Source organism: Rosa rugosa, chromosome 3 (genome assembly GCF_958449725.1).
Source record: "Rosa rugosa chromosome 3, drRosRugo1.1, whole genome shotgun sequence".
NCBI lineage: Eukaryota > Viridiplantae > Streptophyta > Magnoliopsida > Rosales > Rosaceae > Rosa > Rosa rugosa.
Window position 1 is genome coordinate 6,769,190 of NC_084822.1, and position 23,466 is coordinate 6,792,655.

Genomic DNA, 23,466 nt, shown 5'->3' on the forward strand with positions numbered 1-23,466 from the left:
TTAGGTTCTAATGTATAGATCATCTCTATAAAATTTCAGCCAAATTAATGATCGTTAAGGCATTCAAAACTGCAATTTACAATAATGAACACGAATGATTCCTGTTCGACAAATTCGGTTTGTTCATTGGTTTAATTGAGTTCGATACCTTAACGATCATCAATTTGGCTAAAAATTTGCAGAAGTGATCTATACATTAGGACCTAAAAACTGAACGATTAAGATGTAAATATATGATCGAAAAGTGGTCAAAAACTGAAAATCCGTTCTTAAAGTTAAGGTAAGGATATCCTTACTTGAGAAGGACTTATATATATATATATATATATATATATATATATATATATATATATATATATATATTTGTACTAAGACCAGTCATACCACACTTTATGTGCATCGATAAAGATATGAAAATTTTGTGCAGTCTCTTGAAGAAGGAGAACTTGATTTCCTTGGAGCATTTATTTCTGTTCTATATCTCTTTCTGTTTCCATGTTAGATTATACTAGTCTAAAGATTTGCCTGTTTCATATCTGCATTTTTTGTCCGTGACCAATTACAAGTTATACAAATTAAAGAAATCCCTTCATAAATAGCTACTGCAATTGATAAAGTAAAATTGGACCCCATAAGTAACGAGTCTGAGAGTGAACAATTCATCTAGTTGGAAACATTTTGTCTAGAAGTTGAGAGTTCAGTCCGAGTGAATACTGTGCAGTACGTTAGTTGCTGGCAAAGGAATTTCTCAACCCATGCTAACTACTTTGCGTGTGTGTGTGTACGTCTTGCTTTTCAGTTTGATGCACTTGATATCATTTTTGTGTATTGTTTTAAGAACTTGCTTTCCATGTACTAATACTCAGGTAATAATTAAAACTATCGTCTTTTTTTCCTATTTCTTCAGCTTGCATCCCGACTAATATTATTGTTCAACAAGATTATTGATCAAATATAAGGGATGCAACGGGAGGACTTTTTGGCCAGGATGTCATCAATCCTTTTATACGATCTTGTCCATGCAAGCCTATCGTACTCCAAAGTTTTGACGTCAAATGCCGTTATTACTGGTATGATCTCACCCATCTAGTAATTAATAGTTGATTGCATTTGGTGTACACTTAAATAGTTTTGGTAGAATTCCAAACCAGCCAGTACGTATATAGCTTTTCAAAAAAGAGTGTCAGGTTTGTATTAGGTAATTTAGAGGATAACCTAGGTAGCTAGTCCTTTAATTCTTCATCGGTTGTACCTTTTGAAATTGTACGTATAAATAAAACGTGAGCATTAATTAGATAGTACTATGGTAGTGGTAAATTTCATGTCCTTGTTACAATGTGCACATGCATAATCTTAAATATCACTAAGACTAATTTTATACAATCTTATACAAAACTAAGTATTAAGCAAATCAGGTTCTGTTGCATACAAGGAGTAATAGGAGTTCATGGATGAGTTCAAACCTGTATTCCTGCTTAATTTGGCAGCATCATAAGTGCTAGTTGAGATGTACACTGCTAATCTTTCATTTTTCCTCGATAACACCAGTTCAACTAACATAGATTTTTTTTTTTTTTTGAGGAGAACTAATATAGTTTTTCACAATCAGATGTAAAGCTTCGTGTTCGATTGACTTGGAAATCGTGTTAAAAATTGCCACCCTTCAATCCTTCATCATTGTGGTCATGGCAACATACGTAAGAGATGTCAGTGCCTAAAACTCAAAGATAACTATGCTACATTAGAAAGCAAGAGCTTTGTTTTTTAAATGTAAAGATTTTAGAGGCATCATTAAATTTGTTCCAGCTTACTTAATCAAATCAAGGAAAATTTTCAATACATATACATGTACACTTATATATATATGATAACAAATTTATTGTCATTATGATAAAACGAGTAATTTATTGTGTAATTTTTAGAGGTAATTACTCCACCTAAAATCTTATTACAATTGTTTGTGGATAACTTTATTGTTAAAGTTGTGACTTGGTTCAATTATGTAAATAGTGTAAAAAAAACTAATCAAATGTAGTCAATTTAATTCCATTAAATTGTAATTTTATTCAATTAGATATAAAATAAATATATAATAAACATTTTAGTACCATAGAGGACAAGTAGATTTTTCATATAATAACTAAGATTACATAATCAGTTTGTGAGCTGAATTCATGAACTACAAAATAAAGACTAATGTGATTAGACTAAATTAATTCTGTTCGATTGAACTATGATGTATTACATATGTATTGAATGAGAGTAATTTATGTTAATATTGAGGATAGGCATATTAGACGCATGAATCATTAGAATTGGTAGCTCTTAATTAATTAAAGTACACCTTGATGGTTTTAAGTGGCCTATTGCTGTGCCTTCCTGCTCTTTCCCAATGTTCCTTTACGGCTTTACGTTTAGCTTTTCTTCCAAGGCACTCTTCCTATTACATCAATCCCCATCACCCCTCTCTTTCTCTTATTACAGTTGCCAAATTGGCCATCATAGGGCTAGCATCATAGGGCTAGCTCAATTATCAGATTGTTAGGTAAAAACCAGAATGACAAACAATTTCATATAATTTACCAGGGGAAATGTCATACGTGTGACCCTATTGATACATAGCATAATGCAAAGATGGTTTCATCGGGAAAAATGCGAAGTCGCTTTGCAAATAAGGGGCAGTTCATCAGATTTCCTCGATTCTTTCTTGTTTTATTTTTCCATAACCAAACTATAATTAACTTCGAGAAAACATCTTATTTGTTTGTTTCAAATATAATGCCCATAAGAACACATTAGTTTCTTTTAATTTTTTGGTCTTTACTAACTACCTTGTGAATATAATCTGAGACTTATTTTTAAGACAAAAAAAAAATTTATATTTTGGTACCCTTAAACTTTCAATCTTAGTTCGGCCCCTGATTTGAGAGGATTGGGTTTCTTGAAGAGACAAATATGCTTCAAAGGCCTACGACATAAGGCCCTTCCCCGGAAGCATGAGACTTCTTAAAAAATTTGAGGGTGAAATTTAATTTAATTTTCTTAATTTTGAATATAATCTATTATAGACCAAAATTGTTGTCCCCAAGTAGACTGGGACCAATAATTCACATGGCAAGATATGAATTTGTGAGTACTGCATATTCTCCATGGATATGATCGAGTAGAGAGCCACTGAGAGAGCCAAAGAAGCTTTTGTTTTGTTTAAGCATCCTATAAATCATTTTGTACCGCCGAAAACAGGGAAATGGCGCAACAGCTGCTTTCTCAATTCACAAGCAACCATGCACCCAGTTGTAGTAAAACAGATGAAAAGCTCAAAGCAACTTTACGCTTTTAGCTTCTAGTATAAATACAAATGCTTGTGCTTAAACTCTCCAACCAAAAATTATAGAAGCCATGAAGAACCAAGTACTTCTCTTGCATCTTTCACTTTCAGTATTTCTCCTAATAGTTCCCATTGTAGCTCAACAATTTGCATGTGACACCAAAGCTTCCACAACTAGCCAATTTCCTTTTTGCAACACTTCTCTGCCTTATGAGGACCGGGCCAAGGACTTGGTCTCGCGCCTCACTCTCCAAGAAAAGGTCCAACAACTAGTGGATGCCTCCACAGGCATTTCTCGGCTAGGCGTGCCTAAATATGAGTGGTGGTCCGAGGCACTCCATGGTGTTTCGAACGTTGGCCCAGGCACTCGCTTTAATGCCACGGTGCCTGGTGCTACTAGTTTCCCAGCAGTGATTCTATCCGCAGCGAGTTTTAATGAATCACTATGGTTGAGGATGGGGCAAGTTGTGTCAACCGAGGCTCGAGCCATGTACAATTTGGGTCTAGCCGGGTTGACATTTTGGAGTCCTAATGTCAATGTGGTCCGTGACCCGAGATGGGGTCGAACGCAAGAGACACCGGGGGAGGACCCCTTAGTGGTGTCAAATTATGCAGTGAACTATGTCAAGGGTCTCCAAGACGTTGGTGAGGGCAATGCCACTGGTGATAGGCTCAAGGTCTCAAGTTGCTGCAAGCATTACACTGCTTATGATATTGATAATTGGAAAGGTGTTGATAGATTTCACTTTGATGCTCAGGTAAGCATAGGATCAACATCGTTATCTATATTTCTTCATAAACCATCTTTTTTTCTTCAGTGAATATCAAATTCTTAATAATACTTTATATTCAGAAACCAATCAAACCATCTTTATTCTTTTATTGAATGTAAAGATGCATTTCGATGTTCATATTCAGAATCCACTTTTCTTAATTAAGATGCAAAAAATCGTCGGAAATAATTAATCAAACTACTCGAGGTGAATGCAGGTGACAAAACAGGACATGGAGGATACATTCCAGCCACCATTCAAAAGTTGTGTGCAGGAGGGCCATGTTAGCAGTGTCATGTGTTCATATAATAGGGTGAATGGGATTCCCACCTGTGCTGACCCAGACCTGCTTCAAGGGGTAGTCAGAGGCCAATGGGGTCTAGATGGGTAAATTTTCTCTTTTCTTTTTGATAATTAGATATAATTACGTGCGGCGAATCGAAAAATGAAGTGACTATGATCTTGTGCATTTATGAGCAGATATATAGTTTCTGACTGTGATTCTGTGGAAGTTTATTACGATGCAATCCATTATACTGAAACACATGAGGATGCAGCAGCCCTGGCCTTGAAAGCAGGTAGAGTAGTAATATATTGCAATTGCAGCCAAAACAGTTTCTGACCATCTTGTGAGAAATATTTGGTACCCATAATGCTAAGTTACATGGCATATTGCAATGTGATTATGCAGGTCTAAACATGAACTGTGGGGATTATCTAGGGAAGTACACAGAGAATGCAGTCAACTTGAAGAAAGTGGAAGAATCTGTTGTTGATCAGTCCTTGATATACAACTACATAGTCCTCATGAGGCTTGGCTTCTTTGACGGTGATCCGAAACTGCTCGAATTCGGAAACCTTGGGGTATCGGATGTTTGCAGTGACGAACATAAAGCGTTGGCACTTGACGCTGCTAAGCAGGGCATAGTTTTGCTAGATAACAATGGAGCTCTTCCTTTGTCCCCTACTACGACCAAGAATTTGGCCATTATTGGACCTAATGCAAATGCCACTAAGGTTATGATAAGCAACTATGCTGGAATACCATGTAGCTATACTAGTCCTCTACAAGGGCTACAAAAGTATGTGTCGACAGCAAAATATGAGCCCGGGTGTAGCAGTGTAAAATGTGCTGATGAAAGCCTCATCGGGGCCGCGGTTCAGGCTGCTGCCACAGCTGATGCAGTGGTGTTAGTAGTGGGGCTTGATCAGTCCATTGAAGCAGAAGGTCTAGACAGAGAGAACTTGACTCTACCAGGATTTCAGGAAAAGCTTGTGGAGCAAGTTGTTGATGCAACAAATGGAACAGTCATTCTGGTCATTATGTCAGCTGGTCCAATTGATGTTTCGTTTGCTAAAAATTTGAGCAAAGTAGGAGGGATTCTATGGGTTGGGTATCCAGGTCAAGAGGGAGGAGATGCCATAGCTCAAGTCATATTTGGGGACTATAATCCAGGTAACATTCTCGTCACCTATTTAACATATGTTATGTTATCATAATGTCAATCTAACATGTTATGTTATCAGACTGTTAATTTGACATGTTATGTTGTCAAACTGTTAATCTAAGACATGTTATGTTATGTAGTTAAAATAATGACAATGTGACAACATGTTAAATTTTTTAGTTCATGATTGTTACTTAATTTAACTGTTGTTACTAATAAGTGATTTGTTTTTTCTTTTTACCATGTATAGCTGGGAAGAGTCCTTTTACATGGTACCCACAGGAGTATGTAGACCAGGTGCCAATGACAGACATGAACATGAGGGCCAACACTAGTAGAAACTATCCTGGAAGAACATATAGGTTCTACACCGGAAAAACCGTCTATGAGTTTGGTCACGGGCTCAGCTATTCAACGTTTTCTAAGTTCATAATCTATGCGCCTTCCACCCTACTCATCCAGCCAAACTCCACTATTACTTTCAACCCACACAATAACATTCAATTGGAACCCATCTCTGGCACTACCCAAGAAATTGACATATCAAGCATAGATTGCCAGAGCTCAGCATTTGATCTAGTTGTTGGGGTGAGGAACAAAGGGCCAATGGATGGCTCCCACGTGGTGCTCGCTTTTTGGAAACCACCACGCTCGCAAGGGTTGATTGGGGCACCAAAGTTGCAGCTTGTGGGTTTTGAAAGAGTGGAGGTGAAGAATAGAGAGACAAAGCCATTGACAATGAGGGTGGATGTGTGCAAGGGACTGAACCTTGTGGATAGTGAAGGGAAGAGGAAGTTAGTCACTGGGCTGCACACGATTCTCGTCGGCTCTCCCAGTGAGCAACAAGTGAAGCACTACCTCAATGTTAGGCTGGCTGAGAAACATGAACTGATGTAGAGTTTCTAAAATTTATAGTAGCAAATTAGCTTGTTAGCTATTTAACTTGCAAGCTAGTGACATGGTTTGAAAAGGAGTACGGCTTTTGTATCCTGTTTTAGCCTATAACTGATTGTAATAAGTGGTGGGGAAATGACTATGGTTCATGTATTGCAAGGTAGCTTGCAACAGATTTATATATCTATATAATTATAAATGATACTGGAGAGTGTGTAAGCTTGATATTTATGTTGGATGATAAAAATTAATCAACCTTTTAGGAGTTGAGTACTTGGGTTCAAGCAATTTATGTAGAAAATGGACTGTATATGTAGACTTAATTTATATCCCATCAACATTCTGTATCGAGTTTTCCAAGTTATAGGCTTTATACATTGTAACCTAACAACAATGGACGACAATCATGTAGATTGTGTCTCTATGTTTCTATCAGACTGTGATTAACACGCTCTAAATTATCGTTTTCGGTTAAAAATCTTTTAACTCTGAAATGCTTACACTTAGTAATTTTTTCTCAATAAAAAGACAGTTTCGTCTCAAAATTTGTTAAATCAGAAATCCCCTTTCTTTCATTACGACAGCATCATCCACAAATTGTCAATATCTAAGCCAAAAACTTCAAATTGTCAATCATCTAAGCCGAAAACTTAATTAGCACGTCCAAAGAAATCATTTTTGCCTCTAAGACAACTCTTCCTTTTCAATCACCTTCCGAGCCACCTATATTGCAACTTGCCATGCCATGCCAGTAGATGCTACAAATTCAATTCCAAGGAATTGGACCATTAGTACCTCAAATTTCAAATAAAACTATATCTAATCATTTTAATTCCATTTAAGCACGAGATCATATTCCCTAGTACCCAATAGTGAGTAGTACTCTTTCTCAGAACAACCACTCCTCCTTCTCTTGGTCAAAGAAGCCTATATTATATTTGCTAGTGCCTTTGAAATCTTAATAAACATTGACGCGCATAGCCGCCTAACACTGGCATCAACCAGTCAAAACCTTCAATGCCATCTCAATCTGACCCAAATGTAATGTGCCACGACACTTATCACATAATTGTCAAACATGTAGACCCAAAAACCCAATAGGATTACCCTCATGTCCCCATCAAACACCCAATTCTTCCCCAAATTCAAAGGGTCTGATCGTCATTCCACCATGCATCACCTGCCTCACTTAGTTTCCTCCTCATGTCCCTTTGGATTTGGCTGGGCAGCTCAGCTACTAGTATATAAGTATTTGCTTCTTAACGACCTTGTGTCACACATTGATATCGAGAGCTCAATAATTTTCCACAAGACAAAGTTAAAAGTTCAAAGCAAAGAGTATGGAGGGTTTGATTCCTTATCTTCTCCACGCCATCAAGAAGCAAAGGCCTCAGCACAAGTTTAGGTCATTTTCCGGGACCGGGAGCAACTCCAACCGGAGCTACCATCTCCTCACCGGTGGCAATGACTCCTTAGAGGGGTCATCTCACCGCCGGACGCGATCTGAGTTCCCAGCTCCTGCCACTGCTGACTTGTTCGAGCAGCGATCGGAGCTTCAGTTTGCTTATTCACGGAGCTACAAGGAAGAAAGCGGTGCTTCTGCAGCTGCGGCTTCCTTGCCCGGAGGATCAAAGAAGGGTTTCTATCCTTACCAAGCAGCTAGCAGGAAGTACAAGTGAATTATGAGATCCCAAAATTTCATTGATTTTTTTTGTGTTTTGGTTTTAGGCAGGAAGAATGGGTTCAAAGGTGGAGCTTCATCATGATCAATGATGGGGTTGCCACTAGAAGTTCATTTCTTGTCGAAGTTGTATTGTAGCATATGATATGTTTTTGTTTTGTAATGTCGGTGGATTCGAACCTTTGAATGTAATTAAACAATAATAATCAATTGTAGATTATGATCTGGATTGTCTATACTGTCTGATTCTTGAAATTTGTACAATTTTATGGGAGGATTACACTGAAGTAATTAAGTATGTTATGTCATAATTAATGTGTGCACCAACAAAATGATAAAAGGGATTCTGTTCTTATTCACTCAGGGTCCGTGAACTTTTATGATCTTCATAACTAGAAAGGAAGGATTACTTAAGTAATAGGTATCACGATGATGTTTTGTTATGTGTAATTCTAGTATTCTACTGAATTTAATTGTGATAATTTTGTTAAAAAAAGAATTAGGCTCCCTATTTATTTGTTCGTGGGATTGGAGTAGTTGTTCAATCTAATGTATGGCCAATCAAATCTGATCATTTGAATATGATCTAAATTCGATGACCTGATCAAAATGGATTTATCTTAACGAAACTCGAAAGCGACATGAATTTAGTGTCATTAGTTTGATCATTATAACATTGTCCTTTCTTTTTTTTGAATAAATAACATTACCCTTTAAAACAACAATAAGTAAAGGATTAAATTCAGTTTACCCCCTGAGGTTTGGGAGTAACTTCATGTTAGTCCATGTCCTCTCAATTTAATCAGAAACACCCATGAGTTTTCCAATTCCAATCAGCCGTGTCCAATTCTTGAATCTCCATCCAATTCTTCCGTTAAGTGATGATGTGGCAGGATACAAAATTATGAAATTCCTATAATACCCCTTGTCAAACCTAAATGAAAAAAAAAAAAAAAAAAAAACTAATATGCCCCTAATTTTAGATTAAATGTCCAGAACAAACAGAGCACCACCGCTACAAAGAAGGCCAAGACGGTGGCACTCCTGTACCAAAATGCCAATGACCATTGTTTAATATCAAACAAATTCATCATGCTCAATAACTTTCTTTCCAGATCACATCACATTAACTATTTCTAACGTGCCACCAATATCAACTCAGCCATTGTCATGTTTAATCAATACCAGACGTCAATTCAACAATCATTTTCTCATATACAAATTCCATTGGCATTCAAATTGCAGGAACAATTATTCATTGAGTAAAAGAGTTTCACAAAATTACCTGAATGATCACAGAACCCAAATCCTTGCTCACAGTTTCGACTTAAACTCCAACAATTTCTACCAGCAACCAATTAGTGAATTCAGCCTTCTCAAACAAAATTGATCAATCCTTGGGTCGGCACCAAACTTCACAATTCTAGAAATCAACCATCAGTAACTATCAGAAGAGATGCAATAAGGTCCGAAATAAGCCAGAAGCAAACCAAAGGAGCTGAGACCGTCACCGAGAATAGTGACACAGCGGCGGCACAAACGTACCTGATTCTCCAATTCAACCCATTCAATAAACTGAGCTTGACTACCAAATATAAGCAGCCCATATACCCGCGACACAGAAGGCCAAGACGGTGGCACGCCGGAGCCCCGACCCGTGAGCCTCCATTGTGAATGTGGCCGGAAATATCCGTCCGGATCCGGCCGACTTTACTAAGAGAATTGGGGCAGATTTGAGAGAGAGGCAGCGGGAGATGGAAGCTAGGTGAAAATTTACCGAAATGAATATTTTGTTTGTGCCTAACTGCCACAGTTCCAGCTATACGAACCATTCCTCCGATCCTTCTCCTCCGTCCACGACCGAATCAACACTGCCTCCTTCTCCACCAACCTCCGCAAAAACGCCGGCAAGGTTCCCGCCGGCCTGGGCAAGGCGCAAGGTCAGGATCGTCGTCACCAGTGGCTCCGGCTTCGTCGATAAATTGTTCGTTTAGGCATGTGATTATCAGAAGAAGAAGAACCGGGTCGAGGGGTCGAAGAGGCTTGAAGGGAGGCTGAGGGCGGTCGGGTCGGTGAATTCGGACCACAGCTGGTGCTCCGCCATCGTCGATTGGTCAGTTTCCTTGAACCGGGTCACGATTCCGGTAGACATTGTGAAATGGGTGATTCCAAAGATTTGATTTTGGGGTGAGGAATGTGGAGATTGAGAAGAAATCAGAGATGGGTCTTTGGTTTCTATGTTAGTGCTATGAGAAGAAGAAGAAGAATAAGAAGAGCTGAGAGAGAGAGAGAGAGGAACGGAGGAGGGGGAGGTTTTGTGTTTTCTCTCTCTCTTTTTTTTTTTTAATTTTACGAAATGACCATTTTAGCCTCTGTAGTATCAGAGTTAACGGAAGAATTGGATGGAGATTTAAAAATTGGACACGGCTGATTGGAATTGAAAAACTCAAGGGTGTTTCTGATTAAATTGAGAGGACATGGACTAACATAAAGTTACCCCCAAACCTCAGGGGGGTAAACTGAATTTAATCCGTAAGTAAAACGAATTTGGTCAATATCTCAAAATTAATGACTCCATTGATACATATTTTAAATGTAGAAAATATTAGCATTTGCAATAGCCACACTCTTTTTTCTTATTAGAAATAACTCAATAAGGGAGCTTCTATTCGTACCTCCTAAATTGGCATTTGGACCTCCCCTTCTAAAATTCGTACAAAACTTCCAATCTTGTCCTTTTTTTTTTTTTCAAGCACATAATTTTTATCCAGTACACATCAACTAGTAATTTCTTTTTTCTCATCACTTAAAACCCAAGTCATAGCCAATGGTGTTAACTTGTAGGCCTGGATATTCTTATGAACCTCCTTCTATTTCTTAATATATCATGCAATTTAAAATACCACAAGAGAACTATTATCAAAATCAACTTCCGTAAACCCAAACCAGGCTAGCAACATAGTCTACTCTAGCAAAAAAAAAAAAAAAAAAAAAAACAAGCATGAAAAGAAACCAAGATAACAATTGACGTTACATATGAAGTGAAGCAATTAAGCCAAACTGGAAACAAAAAGAATAGGCAATAGAAATTATTTTCCGATCAATATTTTCTCGATTCTTCTTCTTTATGTTTCTTGTCCTTTCTTCTATTTTGTAATCTTTAACATTCTACTTAAAAAAAGTTGCCCAAGAATCCTTAGGTATGGCTGCAAGAGAACGAGGGATAAGAGAAGGTGCAGATTTTTTTTAATTTTTCATCTTGTTCATTTTTTTTAGAAGGGCAAAGTTGGATTTAAAAACTTCCAAAAATTGTTGGAGGTCCAAATAACATTTTAGGAGGTATGAATAGAACTTCCCTAGAAATAATTACTCTGAGTGTGGAATGACAGAATATGAAAATTTTCAAGCATATGGGCATTCCACGATCTTGTGCAGTCTCTTGAGGAAGGAGAACTTGATTTCCTTGGAGCATTTATTTCTGTTCTATATCTCTTTCTGTTTCCATATGTTAGATTGTACTTGTCTAAAGATTTGCCTGTTTCATATCTGCATTTGTTTTCCGTGACCAATTACAAGTACTTATACAAATTAAAAAAATCCCTTCATCAATAACTACTGCAATTGATAAAGTAAACTTGGAGCCCATAATTAAGTAACGAGTCTGAGAGTGAACAATTCATTTAGTTGGGAACATTTTGTCTAGAAGCTAGTAAAGAGTTCAGTCCTAGTGAATACTGTGCAGTTTTTGTGCAGCAACTGCACAGTTGGTGTTGTTTCTTCGGTTTAGATACGTTAGTTGCTGGCAAAGGAATTTCTCAACCCATGCTAACTACTTCGCGTGTGTGTGCGTGTCTTGCTTTTCAGTGTGATGCACTTGATATCATTTTTGTGTATTGTTTTAAGAAGTTGCTTTCCATGTACTAATATTCAGGTAATAATTAAAACGATCACTTTTTTCCTATTTCTTCAGCTTGCATCCTGACTAATTATAGTGTTCAACAAGATTATTGATCAAATATAAGGGATGCAACGGGAGGACTTTTCGGCCAGGATGTCATCAATCCTTGTATTCGATCTCGTCCATGCAAGCCTATCGTATTCCAAAGTTTTGACGTGCGTTATGCCGTCATTACTGGTATCATCTCTCCCATCTAGTAATTAATATTTGATTGCATATGGTGTATGGTAAAATCTTTATATGGTACTCATACTATCACGAAATATATTTTTTGGTACCTATAAATTTGTAGGGAGTCTAGTGGTACCTGTATTATCTCTCTGTTAGCTATTTTAATATTTTCGTCAATTATTCCGTTAAAATAGGAATAAAATCGTAAAAAATCTTTTTTCATATTTTTTTTACACTTTTTTTTATAAAACTAAATTAAAATAAATTTAACTAGGTAAAAAAAAAGAAGAGAGAGCTAGAATTGAATTTAGTGAATATCTAGATTTACCTACTACCTCCATTGGTTAATCCTATTAATTGTTTGAGAAAAAAATTATCTCATTAGGTAACCCAAATTAATATAAATTAAATTTTATAAAAAAGAACTACAGACAAACAAAAGTACTTAAATTAATTGCCCCAAGTATCCTAAGAACAATGAAGAATGGATTAGCTTGTGAAATTGTTTCTCGAATATTTAAGTACGCAAAGGAACAAACAGAACCACTAAAAGCAAATCAATACTAGTAACCCTGCATCTGAAAAAAAAAACCCTAGCAGAGCGCTGTTGTCGCTTCTAGCCATCGTTTGTATCAGAGAGCGACGGTGACAGATCTACTCCTCATCGTCGGGTCTAGTAGAGGCGCGATCCATCGTTGCCAAGTGTGGTTCTAAGGTGGGGTAGGGGATTTGCGGTTTGTTTTTGCGGATTGGAGACTGGTTTGCAGCAAAGTTGGCCGGTGGAGTTGCAGCGGTGGTGAACTAGGTGCGAATCTGTAGCGGCGGAGGTCGAGGTTTGGTTTGCAGAGAAGGCTGCTGCTGTTGTGGAGACGATTGGTTTGAGATCGGAGTTCTTGATCGGTCGCTCGTTTTTGGCCGATTGGGTTTTCGATTTCATTGTTCTTTCTTCCTAGTTCCGGCACCGGTGGGATTTTTTTTTGTGGATTTGAGAAGGTCGCTAAGAGGAGTGGCGCTGATGCTGCGTTGGAGGGGCTGTCCACCGGAAAACTTGGAGGCGGCGACGATGGTTGACAGAGGTAGCTTAACATCTACTGTTGTGTTGTCTTTGGTACCTTTGGGCCTGGGACTAGGTTTGGATTTGATCTCAAGTTATGGGCTAGTTGGGTTTGTTAAGAGGTCTGCCCTTTTTACAGGGCAGGAGCCTATAGTTGTTTAGATGTTGAGTTAGACTGATTGTCTATGCTTGTAAAACTATCTCTATGAGTCTTGTGGAAGTATTTAGCTTTAGCGTACCACAATTGAGTGTTTGGCGTCTAAGGTTAGGTAGAATTGATTGCCTGCAAGGCAAGGTGTTTTATGTGGTATAGACTACTCTGAGCAGAAATGTATTATTAGAGTAGTCTTCTGTACTATTCTTAATCTATGAATTGGGGCATACTACTGGTATGTTTCCATATTTCAAAAAAAAAAAAAATGAAGAATGGATTGAGTATTATTTTTATTTTTTAATGTGTCAAAAAAAATTTTAATTATAGATATTCAATATATTAAATATTGTAATTCTAAATATGAATGAAAATACTATTTTACCCTTGTCATTTTACTCACATGAGTATCACATGGCCACCACGTATGCATTTTTAACTGAATATTGGACAGAAGTATTATAGGGGCTAACGGAGAGATAGTGCAAGTACTATTAGACTCTTTAAAAATTTGTAGGTACCAAAAAGTGCATTTCGTGATAATTTGAGTACCATATGAGGATTTTACCCTTTGGTGTACGCTTAGATAGTTTTAGTAGAATTCCAAACCAGCCCGTACGTATATAGCTTTTCAAAAAAGAGTGTCAATTAAGTTTGTATTAGGTAATTTAGAGGATAACCTAGCTAGCTAGTACTTTAATTCTTCATCGGTCTTACCTTTTGAAATTGTACGTATAAATAAAATGTGAGCTTTCATTAGATAGTACTATGGTAGTGTTAGATTTCATGTCCTTGTTACCATCTGCACATAATCTTAAATATAACTAAGACTAATTTTATACAATCTTATATAAAAGTAAGTATTAAGCAAATCAGGTTCTGTTGCATATAAGGAGTAATAGGAGTTCATGGATGAGTTCAAATCTAGCCTGTCGAATACATCCTGCTTAATTTGGCTGCATCATAAGTGCTAGTTGAGATGTACCCTGCTAATTAATCTTTTATTTTACCTCGATAACACCAGTTCAACTAACATAGATTTATTTATTTTTTAGGAGAACAAATCTAGTTTTTCACAATCAGATGTAAATGTTAACAGTGAAGCCTTGATTATATTTTTACGGTTGTAATTCTTTTGTAATCTAGCTAGGTAACTAGTGCAGGTTAATTTTCTGTTGTTACACTAGAAAGGTTGTTAGGGTGGTGCACAGATTGTTGACACGTGGTGCTAATCTGTGCATCTATCTACTTGTATAAATAGTAGCTGCTAGGACCACAATTGTATTCATTCAGTCATTTTCTAAATCGAAATATCAGTTTCTTCTTCTGCATTTTCTTTCTTTTCTCCAAGAAATACACAAAGCTTTCATGGTATCAAAGCCATGTTTCTTTTCTTTGCAACCTAGGACAAATGCTGCAACAAGAAATGAATTTTCTGAAATTGAAAATGACAAAGGTAGTAAATTGGAGGTGCTTTCAAGGTTTGAACTTTCTCCAAACATAGTTGGCAAAGGTGGCTCCAGAAAGCAAAACTCTGAGTCACCAAGACTAGCTGAAAACGTCTCTAATCGAGTGAATGCCAGTACTGAGCAAGCCGAGGCACAACCTCAATTGGCGTATGGTCGGGAAACTATGGAGCTATTGAGTAAAAATCTGATGAATTGTAGGCAATATTGTCAGCCTATGCAGCTATGGCCATCACTTCCACTTATTCCTCCTGGTTGAAGTTAGTACTTGGACTGTTATCTTCATCAAAGACATGTACTCTTCTTTGCAGCATACTTGACTTTCCAGCAGATTTGAGAAGCAACTAATTAAGGTGCAACTAGCAGATCAGTTTACAAAGGATTGTGCTTCCACCATATCAATATCTTTGTGACAGCTTGATGATTGCTCCCCCTCATCAAGCTGAGGAGGGGTGTTAACAGTAAAGCCTTGATTATATTTTTACGGTTGTAATTCTTTTGTAATCTAGCTAGGTCACTAGTGCAGGTTAATTTTCTGTTGTTACACTAGAAAGGTTGTTAGGGTGGTGCACAGATTGTTGACACGTGGTGCTAATCTGTGCATCTATCTACTTGTATAAATAGTATATGTTAGGACCACAATTGTATTCATTCAGTCATTTTCTAAATCGAAATATCAGTTTCTTCTTCTGCATTTTCTTTCTTTTCTCCAAGAAATACATAAAGCTTTCAGTAAAGCTTCGTGTTCGATTGACTCGGAAATCATGTTAAAAATTGCCACCCTTCAATCGTTCATCACTGTGGTCATGGCAGCGTACGTAAGAGAGGTGAGTAACTAAAACTCAGAGACAACTATGCTACATTAGAAACCAAGAGCTTTGTTTTTTAAATGTAAAGATTTTAGAGGCATCATTAAATTTGTTCGACCTTAATTAATCAAGGAAATTTTTCGGTACATATACATGTATGTCACATACACACTTTTATTTATATGATAACAAATTTATTGTTATTATGATAAAATGAGTAATTTGTTGTGTAATCTTCAGAGGTAATTACTCCACCTATAATTTTATTAATTAAAAGTTTGTAAATAACTTTATTGTTAAAGTTGTGACTTGGTTCAATTATGTAAATAGTATCAAAAAAACTAATGTCGTAACTATAAATTTGATTATACTAAATTGTAATTTCGTTCAATTAGATGTAAAATAAATATATAATAAACATTCTAGTACCATACACAGCAAGTAGATTTTTCATATAATAAAGCGATTGAATTATGATGTATTACATATGAATTGAATGAGAGTAACATAAAGGGGAATGCTAGCCTGACACTCATACTGAGTGTGGATTAGCCACACGCAGCCACGTGTAAGTTTCAGGTAATTTGTTGCCTCGTTTTACGTATTGAAGCACTGAATATTAAATACACAAATGCGAAATTGTTATTTTCCGCTTATACCCCTTCAAATTTTCTCTCCCCATTCTCTTCTGAGTTCTGACACAACGTACCTTCTTCATTTGGGTTGTCTTCCCATGTCATTACCTGCAATGTCCAACGCCTCCCTTATTCATCACCTTTTTGGGTTTTGGCATCTATACTCCATTTCGGTTCGTACTTTGATGATGCCTTGAACTGAATTTTGGATTTTTCCCAAGAAGCCTATATGGATTTCTACATATCTCCTTTCAGTAAGAATTACAGTACGTCTGGACTAAAGCATTACGTACAGTTTGAATCACAGATTTTTTTAGCATCAACTATATAGCCAGTGCCACTTTGGTTATAAGCAAATCCTCAGCAACGAAATTTGATCGTGCATTAAGTCAACTAAACCAAACCATTCTTAGCAACCCAAATAGTTACAGATTTAAGTTCATCCCCAATTACTGGGCTATCAAATTAAAATCAAGCTATTCAACAGCCAATACTCAAATCTATCACTAAAAAACACGTACAACTTTACGTAAATAAGATCCGACCCGCATATACTTACACCATGGCACGCCGAGGGATTCGAGGCCATCGAAGCCGGTGAGGCAAACAGGGTCGTAAGGTGAGACGCAGACGAATCTGCGGGAGTTTAGATGAGGAAGAGGACGAAGGCAGGGCCAGACCTGTCCAATTCGGGTCAAGCCCAGCTTTGTGATTTCTGAACCGAGAGAGAGTTTGAAGGGGTATAAGCGGAAAAAATAACAGTTTTGCATTTGTGTATTTAATATTCAGTGTTTCAACGAGGCAACAAATTACCTGAAGTCTACACGTGGCTGCGTGTGGCTGATCCACACTCCGTATGAGTGTGAGCCTAGCATTCCCTTTTTGTTAATATTGAGGATAGGTATGTTAGACGCATGAATCATTAGAATTGGTAGCTCTTAATTAATTAATTAAAGTACACCTTGATGGTTTTAAGTGGCCTATTGCTGTGCCTTCCTGCTCTTTCCCAATGTTCCTTTACGGCTTTACTGTTAGCTTTTCTTCCAAGGCACTCTTTCTATTCCATGAATCCCCATCACCTCTATCTTTCTCTTACAATTATCAGATTGTTACAGATTGTTAGGTGAAAACCAGAATGATAAACAATTTCATATCATTACCAGGGGAAATGTCATATGTATGACCCTATTGATACGTAGCATAATGCAAAGATGGTTTCATAGGGAAAAATGCGAAGTCGCTTGGCAAATAATTAAGGGGCAGTTTATCAGATTTCCTCAATTCTTTCTTTTTTTTTTCCTTTTTTTTTTCCCTTCACCAAACTATAATTAACGTCGAGAAGACATCTTATTTGTTTGTTTCAAATATAATGACCATAAGAACACATTAGTTTCTTTTAATTGTTTGGTCTTTACTACCTTCTATAGTGAATATAACCTCGGACTTATTTTTAAGACTAAAAAAAAAAAAAATTCAATATTAGTTCCGCCCCTGATTTGAGAGGCAATGGTTTCTCGAAGAGACAAATCTGGTTCAAAGGCCTACGACATAAGGCCACAAGGGGAAGGTCACCGGAAGCATGAGACATCTTGAAAACTTTGAGGGTGAAATTTAATTTAATTTTCTTAATTTTGAACTAGCATTTTTCCACACATGCTCTGCATGTGCAAGTTATTAATTCTTTTTTTTTTCAGAAAATAAAAAAGAAAAAAGTTGGTTATTGCAGAGAAAAGAGTGAAAGAGAAAAAAGTGGGCTGTGGATATTTTTTTTTCTAATTTTTTTTTTTAAAAATATATTTTGTAAATGTCTTAATTATCCATGTAATTTAATTAATTCTCAAAGTTTATTAATATTCTAGGGTCAATTCTGTCAAAATTTTAGATTTTAGCTAACAAAGTCTCTTCTCTTAATAATAGTATAGATATAATCTATTATAGACCAAAATTGTTGTCCCCAAGTAGACTGGACCAATAATTCACATGGTCAAGATATGAATTTGTGAGAACTGCGTACTTTAACTCCATGGATACGATCGAGTAGAGAGCGACTGAGAGAGCCAAAGAAGCTTTTGTTTTGTTTAAGCATCCTATAAATCATTTTGTACCGCCGAAAACAGGGAAATGGTGTAACAGCTGCTTTCTCAATTCACAAGCAACCATGCACCCAGTTATAGCAAAACAGATAAAAAGCTCAAAGCAACTTTAGGCTTTTAGATTCAAGTATAAATACAAATGCTTGTGCTTAAACTCTCCAACCAGAAATTATAGAAGCCATGAAGAACCAAGTTCTCTTGCATCTTTCACTTTCAGTACTTCTCATAATAGTCCCCATTGTAGCTCAACAATTTGCATGTGACACTAAAGCTTCCACGACTAGCCAATTTCCCTTCTGCAACACTTCTCTGCCTTACGAGGACCGAGCCAAGGACTTGGTCTCGCGCCTCACTCTTCAAGAAAAGGTCCAACAACTAGTGGATGCCTCCACAGGCATTTCTCGGCTAGGCGTGCCTAAATATGAGTGGTGGTCCAAGGCACTCCATGGTGTTTCGAACGTTGGCCCAGGCACTCGCTTTAATGCCACGGTGCCTGGTGCCACTAGTTTCCCAGCAGTGATTCTATCCGCAGCGAGTTTTAATGAATCACTGTGGTTGAGGATGGGGCAAGTTGTGTCAACCGAGGCTCGAGCTATGTACAATTTGGGTCTAGCCGGGTTGACATTTTGGAGTCCTAATGTCAATGTGGTCCGTGACCCGAGATGGGGTCGAACGCAAGAGACACCGGGGGAGGACCCCTTAGTGGTGTCAAATTATGCAGTGAACTATGTCAAGGGTCTCCAAGACGTTGGTGAGGGCAATGCCACTGGTGATAGGCTCAAGGTCTCAAGCTGCTGCAAGCATTACACTGCTTATGATATTGATAATTGGAAAGGTGTTGATAGATTTCACTTTGATGCTCAGGTAAGCATAGGATCAACATCGTTATCTATATTTCTTCATAAACCATCTTTTTTTCTTCAGTGAATATCAAATTCTTAATAATACTTTATATTCAGAAACCAATCAAACCATCTTTATTCTTTTATTGAATGTAAAGATGCATTTCGATGTTCATATTCAGAATCCACTTTTCTTAATTAAGATGCAAAAAATCTGGTCGGAAATAATTAATCAAACTACTCGAGGTGAATGCAGGTGACAAAACAGGACATGGAGGATACATTCCAGCCACCATTCAAAAGTTGTGTGCAGGAGGGCCATGTTAGCAGTGTCATGTGTTCATATAATAGGGTGAATGGGATTCCCACCTGTGCTGACCCAGACCTGCTGGAAGGGGTAGTCAGAGGCCAATGGGGTCTAGATGGGTAATTTTTCTCTTTCTTTTTTGATAATTAGATATAATAAAGTGGGGCAAATCGAAAAATGAAGTGACTATGATCTTGTCTATTTATGAGCAGATATATAGTTTCTGACTGTGATTCTGTGGAAGTTTATTACGATGCAATCCATTATACTGAAACACGTGAGGATGCGGTAGCCCTGGCCTTGAAATCAGGTAGAGTAAAATTATAACATGGTCAGAGTAGTAATATATTGCAATTGCAGCCAAAACAGTTTCTGACCATTTTGTGAGAAATATTTGGTACCCATAATGCTATGTTACATGGCATATTGCAATGTGATTATGCAGGTCTAAACATGAATTGTGGGGATTATCTAGGGAAGTACACAGAGAATGCAGTCAACATGAAGAAAGTGGAAGAATCAGTTGTTGATCAGTCCTTGATATACAACTACATAGTCCTCATGAGGCTTGGCTTCTTTGATGGTGATCCGAAACTGCTGGAATTCGGAAACCTTGGGGTATCGGATGTTTGCAGTGACGAACATAAAGCTTTGGCACTTGACGCTGCTAAGCAGGGCATAGTTTTGCTAGATAACAATGGAGCTCTTCCTTTGTCCCCCACTACAACCAAGAATTTGGCCATTATTGGACCTAATGCAAATGCCACTACGGTCATGATAAGCAACTATGCTGGAATACCATGTAGCTACACTAGCCCTCTACAAGGGTTACAAAAGTATGTGTCGACCACAAAATATGAGCCCGGGTGTAGCAGTGTAAAATGCGCTGATGAGAGTCTCATCCGGGGAGCGGTTCAGGCTGCTGCCACAGCTAATGCAGTGGTGTTAGTAGTGGGGCTTGATCAGTCCATTGAAGCAGAAGGACTAGACAGAGAGAACTTGACTTTACCAGGCTTTCAGGAAAAGCTTGTGAAGCAAGTTGTTGGTGCAACAAATGGAACAGTCATCCTGGTCATTATGTCAGCTGGTCCAATTGATGTTTCGTTTGCTAAAAATTTGAGCAAAGTAGGAGGGATTCTATGGGTTGGGTATCCAGGTCAAGATGGAGGAGATGCTATAGCTCAAGTCATATTTGGGGACTATAATCCGGGTAACATTCTAAATATAACTTATTATCATAGTGTCAATCTAACATGTTATGTTGTCAGACTGTTGATTTGACATGTTATATTGTCAAACTGTTAATCTAATATATGACATGTTATGTTATGTAGTTAAAATAATAATAATCTGACAATATGTTAAATTTTTGAGTTCAGGATTATTATTTAGTTTAACTGTTGTTATAAATACGTGATTTGTTTTTTCTTTTTACCATGTGTAGCTGGGAAGAGTCCTTTTACATGGTACCCACAGGCGTATGTAGACCAAGTGCCCATGACAGACATGAACATGCGGGCCAACACTAGTAGAAACTACCCTGGAAGAACATATAGGTTCTACACTGGAAAAACCGTCTATGAGTTTGGTCACGGGCTCAGCTATTCAACCTTTTCCAAGTTCATAATCTCTGCACCTTGCACTCTCCTCATCCAATCAAACTCCACTGCTACTTTCAACCCACATTATAACATTCAATTGGAACCCATTTCCAGCATTACCCAAGAAATTGACATATCAAGCATAAACTGCCAGAGCTTAGCATTTGATCTAGTTGTTGGGGTGAGGAACAAAGGGCCAATAGATGGCTCCCACGTGGTGCTTGCATTCTGGAAACCACCACCACGGTTGACTGGGGCACCAAAGTTGCAGCTTGTGGGTTTTGAAAGAGTGGAGGTGAAGAATAGAGAGACAAAGTCATTGAGAATGAGGGTGGATGTGTGCAAGGGACTGAACCTTGTGGATAATGAAGGGAAGAGGAAGTTGGTCACCGGGCTGCACACCATTCTCGTGGGCTCTCCTAGTGAGAAACAAGTGAATCACTACCTCAGTGTTAGGCTTGCTCCGAAATATGAACTGAAGTCACTACTAGAATAAGCCTTACAGGATACATATTTTATTATGTATCTTTTGCTTGTAAAGATATAGATAACTGTATCTAAAACTCATTAGATACGGTGCAGCCACGGAATGAAAAATGATATTCTCTATTGCAGGTTTCAGTAGTCAAAAGATACGATTTTTATATCAGTATCTCAATTTATTTCCTGTTGATGGGGGAGATGGTGGCCAGATATCTCAATTTTTATATGTTGCTTCTTGAACGAGATTGATGAAGGAGATAAAGTTTGAGAGTTGAAAGAATGAGAAAATACAGTACTGGAAAATGGAGAAGATGACTTCACGTCTAAAATAGTTTTTTGTTTATGATTGAAGTCTTAAAAATTAATGGGATAAGGAGTGAATAACCGATTTTTTTTTTTTTTGGGAAATAGATAATATTGAATAACTTTATTGTTTAAGGAAAACTGAAATTTGGAGAGAATTGAGTCGTGCTTTCATTGATAATAGGGGACTCTTTATATAGAGAATTATAAGACATAGAATCAGAGTTGTACAAGGAAAGATAATCGTACAATTAATCGGATATCTATGAATATCTCCGAGAATATCTCCGAGAATATCTCTAATTCAAAACCCTATTACAACTAGGTCAAGTAACCTATAGTTTGGGCCAGACACATATTCTGAATTTACTTGAACACTCCCTCTTGTGTCGCCCAAACGTGGTGCTCCTGTCGTTGCCTCATTAAAAACCTTGTCGAGTAACAAAAACCCTGTGGGACAAAAATAACCTCGGTCGAAGGGGAAAAAGAGCACAACACACCCTTCACGTTTCAAGACCATACATGTAGACACCACTCCCTGATGTCTGCATCTCCCCCTGATGACTACAGTCATTGGAGTTCGGATAACTTCCGCAAACGATGCTACCAACATGTTTCTCGAAAGAGGAATTTAGGCAATGACTTAGTGAGCAAGTCTGTCATACTGTCCTCAGATTGAACCTAGTTCACTTTTATCTTGAGGAGAGTCTGTTGTTGCTGATTATGCTTGGTGTTGTCGCTTTTGATGTAACCTTGCTTTATTTGTTCAAAACAAGTAGTATTATCCTAAATGCTCGTAGGCTCATCTGTGCTAGACTTCAAACCACAATTGTTCGAACATGCGTAATTATGGATCCAATCCATATACATTCACGAACCACTTCGTGAAGAGTAATAATATCTGCATTGTTCGAAGATATAACGACTATGGCCTATTCTGTAGACCTCCAAGATATCATGGTCTTTACCCATGGTGAACACTTAACCAGTTTGGGAATGACCTTCGTGTGGGTCAGAGAGATACCCAATATCAGCAAAACCTTCTAAAACACATGTTGTTTTGGGATGGGGATAGAGGACCCGGGCCAATGTTAGCGGCGTTCCTGGTGTGTGATGGGTCCAAATCCATCATCTCTCTGTAGGGATAGAACAAGCCCATATCAATCGTACATCTCAAGTACCGAAGGATATCTTTTACACCAATCCAATGGCATTGCGTTGGCGCAAAGCTATATCTAGCTAACAAGTTCACAACATATGAGATGTCCGGTCTTGTGCATTGAGCTAAGTACAATAATGCGCCTATTGTACTTAAGTAAGGTACATCTGCCTCTAGCACATCTTCGTCATTATCCTTTGGATGAAAAAGATCATTTTCAGGATCAAGACTACGGTCGATCATGGGGGTGCTTGAAGGTTTGACCTTGTCAAAATGCCTAAGCATCTATCAACATAATGCTCAAGTTTCA

At 37.7% G+C, this 23,466-nt stretch overlaps 2 protein-coding genes across 3 annotated transcripts; both read left to right on the forward strand.

The window, feature by feature from the left end:
- The first annotated feature begins 3,368 nt into the window (after positions 1-3,368).
- On the forward strand, positions 3,369-8,349 carry LOC133736621 (probable beta-D-xylosidase 5). Of its 2 annotated transcripts, XM_062164173.1 has the most exons (6): positions 3,373-4,086; positions 4,319-4,488; positions 4,582-4,679; positions 4,793-5,557; positions 5,800-6,442; positions 7,783-8,349. In XM_062164173.1, the coding sequence occupies exons 1-6, from the start codon at positions 3,400-3,402 to the stop codon at positions 8,120-8,122; spliced, it is 2,703 nt and encodes a 900-aa protein (XP_062020157.1). In that variant the 5' UTR covers positions 3,373-3,399; the 3' UTR covers positions 8,123-8,349. The 2 variants fall into 2 exon arrangements, with proteins under 2 accessions (XP_062020156.1, XP_062020157.1); XM_062164172.1 differs by lacking the exon at positions 7,783-8,349 and having other exon boundaries at positions 3,369-4,086; positions 5,800-6,647.
- Positions 8,350-18,614: 10,265 nt separating this feature from the next.
- Positions 18,615-21,815, forward strand: LOC133735358 (probable beta-D-xylosidase 5). The gene is made up of 5 exons (XM_062162774.1): positions 18,615-19,325; positions 19,560-19,729; positions 19,823-19,920; positions 20,056-20,820; positions 21,055-21,815. Exons 1-5 carry the CDS (start codon positions 18,642-18,644, stop codon positions 21,705-21,707), a joined length of 2,370 nt encoding a protein of 789 aa, XP_062018758.1. The 5' UTR covers positions 18,615-18,641; the 3' UTR covers positions 21,708-21,815.
- Positions 21,816-23,466: the final 1,651 nt, after the last annotated feature.

Excerpts from the sequence above, each read along its gene's own strand:
- LOC133736621 (XM_062164173.1), top strand. The coding sequence starts at position 3,400 with ATGAAGAACCAAGTACTTCTCTTGCATCTTTCACTTTCAGTATTTCTC. Across the intron at positions 4,489-4,581 it reads GGCCAATGGGGTCTAGATGG|ATATATAGTTTCTGACTGTG; the intron begins GTAAATTTTCTC and ends ATTTATGAGCAG. Across the intron at positions 6,443-7,782 it reads GCTGAGAAACATGAACTGAT|TATGGAGGGTTTGATTCCTT; the intron begins GTAGAGTTTCTA and ends CAAAGCAAAGAG.
- LOC133735358 (XM_062162774.1), top strand. The coding sequence starts at position 18,642 with ATGAAGAACCAAGTTCTCTTGCATCTTTCACTTTCAGTACTTCTCATA. Across the intron at positions 19,730-19,822 it reads GGCCAATGGGGTCTAGATGG|ATATATAGTTTCTGACTGTG; the intron begins GTAATTTTTCTC and ends ATTTATGAGCAG. Across the intron at positions 19,921-20,055 it reads AGCCCTGGCCTTGAAATCAG|GTCTAAACATGAATTGTGGG; the intron begins GTAGAGTAAAAT and ends GTGATTATGCAG.